We start from the raw sequence: 5,000 nt of genomic DNA, 5'->3' as shown, positions 1-5,000 counted from the left end.
TCTTCTATACTTTTGAACGGTTATTTTAATATTTTAGTTAATTGTACGACCATTCGATCAGTGCTGAAATTGCCTAAAATTGCGTGACCTAGCCCCTTTAATTGGGAGTTTTTCACTGAGTGGTTAAGTAAGTCCTTTACTTGAGCTGTAGGACAGATTTAGAAGTGCAGGTTGGCCAGTCACCATCTCCACCTCAATACCAACGTCCACATTCTCCTACAAATGGAATGGGATAACTATGAGATTTCACACCTCGCGACATTAAACAGTGTTTTGTTTAGTCCTTTTATTAGTGAAGCAGCTGGGAACGTGTTTGCACATGTTTCCATCTCTCATAATTACATGTACCTTGGATACTTGCTGGCAACCTCATGATGCAATACAACTCGAAATCGTCATTAATAATTCATGAAGTTGAAAGGTATTAGCAACGCAGTGGCCTTTTTTTCACCAACGGTTTTGAAGGTCGCTTAGCGAGTGAAAACCGGAAATCGCGTGAAAACAGTTGCTTTTCCAACTCGCTTAAAGTTAAGCGAGTCGACAAAACTTCAGTGGAATTCTCATTAAATTTAAGCCATCAAACCAGGTAGCTTAAGCGAGTTAACGTTGGCAATTACTTACAGCCAACGAGGAGTCGCTTGCGGTTATTCAAATCGAAAATACAGCAGGCGTGCTATTTTTATTACTTTTATTATTGTATCGGCACGTGCTCTCTCCTCATTTCATCTTAACCCGTGAAAACATGTATTAACGAAGTCTGCAAACAAATCCCTTTCAGGATGTTAAACGACTGCCGTGAAAACACAGCGAGTATTGCTCAAATGTTACCCTTAAATTAGTATTCTATATTCTAAGTACAGAAGGCATTTTAACCTACGTACTAATTAATATACATATTGGCTGAGAGCAGTGAAGTTTAAGTGTAACACAGTGCAAAAAGTGTAATACCAGTGCAAATTACACCTCGAAATTCTGGATTATGATTGGCTAATAAACAATAGGGTCTGGTCACAACCAATCAAACCTATTGTTTTCAAATCAAGCGGGCCGTGGATGGCGTAATTTTTCCCTGATTACGTGATACGCATGCGTTTCTTCTGATTAACCATCTCGAATTTTTTCATGTATATTATTAATAAGTATTATTGTATGGCTTGTGTTTGTAGCCGATATAACGCGCGCTCTGATTGGCTAATTGTGACTGAATTGTAGGGCATTATTCTCCTGTAATGCACACGGGCCGATTACGGGCTTGCAAAAACAAAGCAAAAGGTAATTAAAAAGCCATATATTAAACTACTTAATAACCGAGCTAGCTCGAGCCGTACTGGGGAATATTGGCCATCGGTCGTTTTTGTACGGACCTTGCTGCGCTCGGTCCGTACTGCCACGACCTCGGGCCAATATTCCCCAATACGGCACGCTACGCGCTCGGCTAGTAAGAAGTTAATCACATGATTTTTCTCGCGCAATTTGGAATAAATAAGCACTTGTAATTTTTTTCAAAGACCACAAATTGCACTCGCCCTACGGGCTCGTACAATGTTGGTCCCATTTGAAAAAATATACTCCTGCTTATTTATTTCAAATTGAACTAGGAATCATATGATTACCTATACATATTTCCCAGTTGTTTCATATTCGCGGAAGATAAAAAAAAGGATATATGGTACTAGTGCACTATTGAGATTGGCGCTGATCTAACATATTTATATTTGAGCACCGATTGTAAGCGGTTAGCGCTCGGTAATTGTGAGAAGCACTTGTCATAATTTTCTGACAGAATAGCCTGTTGGCATCTGTCTCTCTAAAACTCAATTTCGTTGGCAAAAGATAAAGAGGATGATTCGGGAATTTGAAGTATTTTTTATCGATCACTTACCTCAGTGGGAATGTTGAGAAACGAAATGCTTGTCTTGTTAGAAACACTGAAGGTGTAATGGAAATTGCTGGATAGGTTATCTGTTCAGAAGAGAGAGGAATGCAGGAGAAAACACGTTTAATCGCAATGTTTAAATGATACTTTGTGCTTTAAATTTCAGCTTTGTGTCCCCCCCTCCCCCCCCCCCCTCCCCACTTACTCACTTCCGCTGATATGGTCTTGTCGCCATGCGACTTCAGTTGCCATTCCTTGTCACCATAAGGGGGTTTATGCACCAGTGCAAAGAAGCATTGGAGCCGGAAAAAGAACAAATAACTGAGGAGCAAGCACTGACTTAGCTTTGACGCAAGCAAAGTAAAGACCTTCTCGTAGCCTGCGTGACAAAGCAGTAGTAGAAACGGCTAAACCATCCTTTTCTGTCTTCCTGAGATGGTTCGCAAAATGCGTCCTAACATCTCACTGACACAATTCGTAAAGAGTACGAAAGTGAAACTCGTTTTTGTCATTAGGCCTTTGCGTTGTCTGATATCGATGAATAGGACGGGTAATAGGGTGTATAAGCAAGGAGTTACAAAACGGTAACGAGATCGCCAGCTAAAAATATCTCTTCTCGTTTTTCTTATCATGAAGCATTTATTTCAGGTCTTTCGGAATGGAAAGGGTGTACCATCTTTCAAAGTCATGAGCGATCGATCTGAATTTTTGGGGTGGGGCGTGAAAAGTTATTGTTGGATTCCCATGTCCTCATATTTTGACATTTCGTGTCGCTGTCAGGACGAAAACGACAATGGAATGTACAAAAAGCCACTGTTTTGTTCATTTGACCTACTGTTTTAATTTGTTGCGTCATCAGTCGCTCTTGCCACGTTGTCATCGATTGAGCTACCTAATCACAGCGACACTTACTGTAACAATGTCCTCCATTTGTAGCGTTGCCAACAATGCTATATGGTGTTTCCCCTTCCTGGAATCCGCAGCTACGTTCAGAAAAAAAAAAAGACATGCAGTGACGTTATGCGAGGGGAACCAGCAGACCCACCACACAAGACACGATAACAAGTGATCTTAAAATAATGTAAGAAACAGACAACTTTCCGTGTGTTCCTTTTCCCTGGTAGAAAAGTGGCGACTAGTTTCTACCAGGATAAAGGAACACACGGAAAGCGATAAAAACTCGCATATTTTTAAGCATTTTAACACATCTCCTTTATGTAAGAACAAATACTCCCTTTCGTGCTTTAGTATTCTGGATTCTGCCAGCAACTCAATTGATTTAAAACTCAAAGAAGCTTTTTATATAAATAAGATCAAACCGGAACTTAACAAACAATTGCAGCATTACAACACTTTTCTCACGTTTTAGTTTACACCTTGATGTCTGATGTCACGCTGTAAATAGTACCCGCTTTTGTATTACGCCATGTTGTAATAATTTTTTCATCTACCCGTATACTTTATAACTGTTCACACTTAGGAACTCATTAAACTGATGATGGCATAAGCATGCCGAAACATGTCTTTTAAAAAGGTTGTCTGTTTCTTACAGTATTTATCATACTTGCTACTATTGTGATCTTAAAATGTCGAAAATTCCAAAAACAAACTCAATTCAGTCTTGCGAAAACTGGCTAACGGGAAATGGGGACCAGAGACGGAACGTTAATAGATTTGTCCCGAAATTACAGACGCAGAAAGAAAACGACCCACCACTACAACAAAAAGATATTCTTAAAGCGAAGGAAGTAATGTCTATAATCGAATTCAGCAAATTTTCGAAGAAGGGCAGCAGGAAAAAAATATAGGAATTCAGTTAAAAATCGTTCCGTCTCTGGTCCCAACTTCCCGTTAGCCGACGTTCTCAACTTCCCTGGCTTCCCTGTTGTGCTGACTTGGCAACCATAACACGTCACAATTACTCAATAAAACTATAATAAGTGATTCTTAAATTCCTTCTGATATACAAACCCTTTCATTGAATATGTCAAATAAATTCGATTGTTGCCGTGCGTCTGTTCAGTAATAGATCACAGATGACGTCAAAATGTGTATTTTGAGCGGTTTAAAGTTATCTTTTTCTTAAAAGTACAGTTTCCCATTAGGAGATGACAGACAAAAATGATCAGAATGAAGTCCAATACAATGCAAGGTTTAAAAGCTTATGTACCGTTCACAGTGTTTTCCAATGACATACTCGGCCAAACAGATGCATTCGCCAGTATCAGAGTGACAGGACTTAGCATGTTTGTTACACTCACAAGCTGAAAAACAGAACACAAGAAAAACATGAAAAAGCCACTGATGTGTCAAACCCGAATCGCCTGTTACAAATACGGGCATTAGGCTTTTGTAAATTATGCTAGCAAGTTTTCGAGCATTTTAGTGGCGTTTTCCTGGAATATTTGTCAGAGAATTTCAAATCATTCAAATGTCACGGTCGCTGCACTATACACAGCTGTTGGAAGGCGGCCGACAGGCAGCCATGTTATTTTTTCGGCTTTTGGATCACCTTAACCTATCCAGCAATTTCCATTACACCTTCAATGTTTCCAACACTACAAGCATTTGGTTTCTTGACATTCCCACTGAGGTAAGCGATCAAATTAAACAAACTTCAAATTCCGAAAAAGAGGGACCTGGGATCCGGAGAGGAGGGGGTTACGCTTACTTATTTTCTGTTTTCTCTTCAATGACTGAAGGCTAACCAAACTCAAATCCATGATAATGTTTAAGTACTAAGCCCAGAAAGACTGTTTATGGTCGAAAATGAATTATATTCTGTGATTTCTGACATTTTTTAAAATCCAATCCAGTTTCTCTCCGCAAAAGGGAGCTAGAGGTGCCGAATTTTCCTTCATGTAACGGTCAGGATGTATCCAAAGCCAAACAGGGCCATGGAAACCAGTAGAAAGTACCTTTACAAGTCCCGCCATTCTTCGCGTTTCCATAGTGACCCGGTGAACAATCCCCACAATGGGGTCCTGAAAAAAGATATCAAAGATATCAACGCCTTAAGTTTAACACATACCGCGGTGTTCAACTAGGCCCCAGGCCCCAGGTGTTCAAAGGCCCGATAACTTTATAAGGTGGACAAGAAACTATCCGTCAGTTTCAACCTCTA

General features: G+C 39.9%; 1 protein-coding gene across 1 annotated transcript in view; it reads right to left on the bottom strand.

Annotated features, from left to right (window-relative positions):
- The window catches only part of LOC138043795 (attractin-like protein 1), a 47,577-nt gene that overhangs the window by 8,582 nt on the left and 33,995 nt on the right, over positions 1-5,000 (bottom strand). The window contains exons 20-24 of the mRNA XM_068890250.1: positions 4,795-4,860; positions 4,047-4,140; positions 2,789-2,859; positions 1,883-1,962; positions 141-216 (exon numbers count right to left, since the gene is read on the bottom strand). Of these exons, the coding sequence (XP_068746351.1) occupies positions 141-216; positions 1,883-1,962; positions 2,789-2,859; positions 4,047-4,140; positions 4,795-4,860 (387 nt within the window). The remainder of the gene's footprint in view (positions 1-140; positions 217-1,882; positions 1,963-2,788; positions 2,860-4,046; positions 4,141-4,794; positions 4,861-5,000) is intronic.

The sequence above is a fragment of the Montipora capricornis genome, chromosome 3 (genome assembly GCF_036669925.1).
Source record: "Montipora capricornis isolate CH-2021 chromosome 3, ASM3666992v2, whole genome shotgun sequence".
NCBI classification, from domain to species: Eukaryota; Metazoa; Cnidaria; class Anthozoa; order Scleractinia; family Acroporidae; genus Montipora; species Montipora capricornis.
This window is presented reverse-complemented; position numbering and strand designations above follow the sequence as displayed.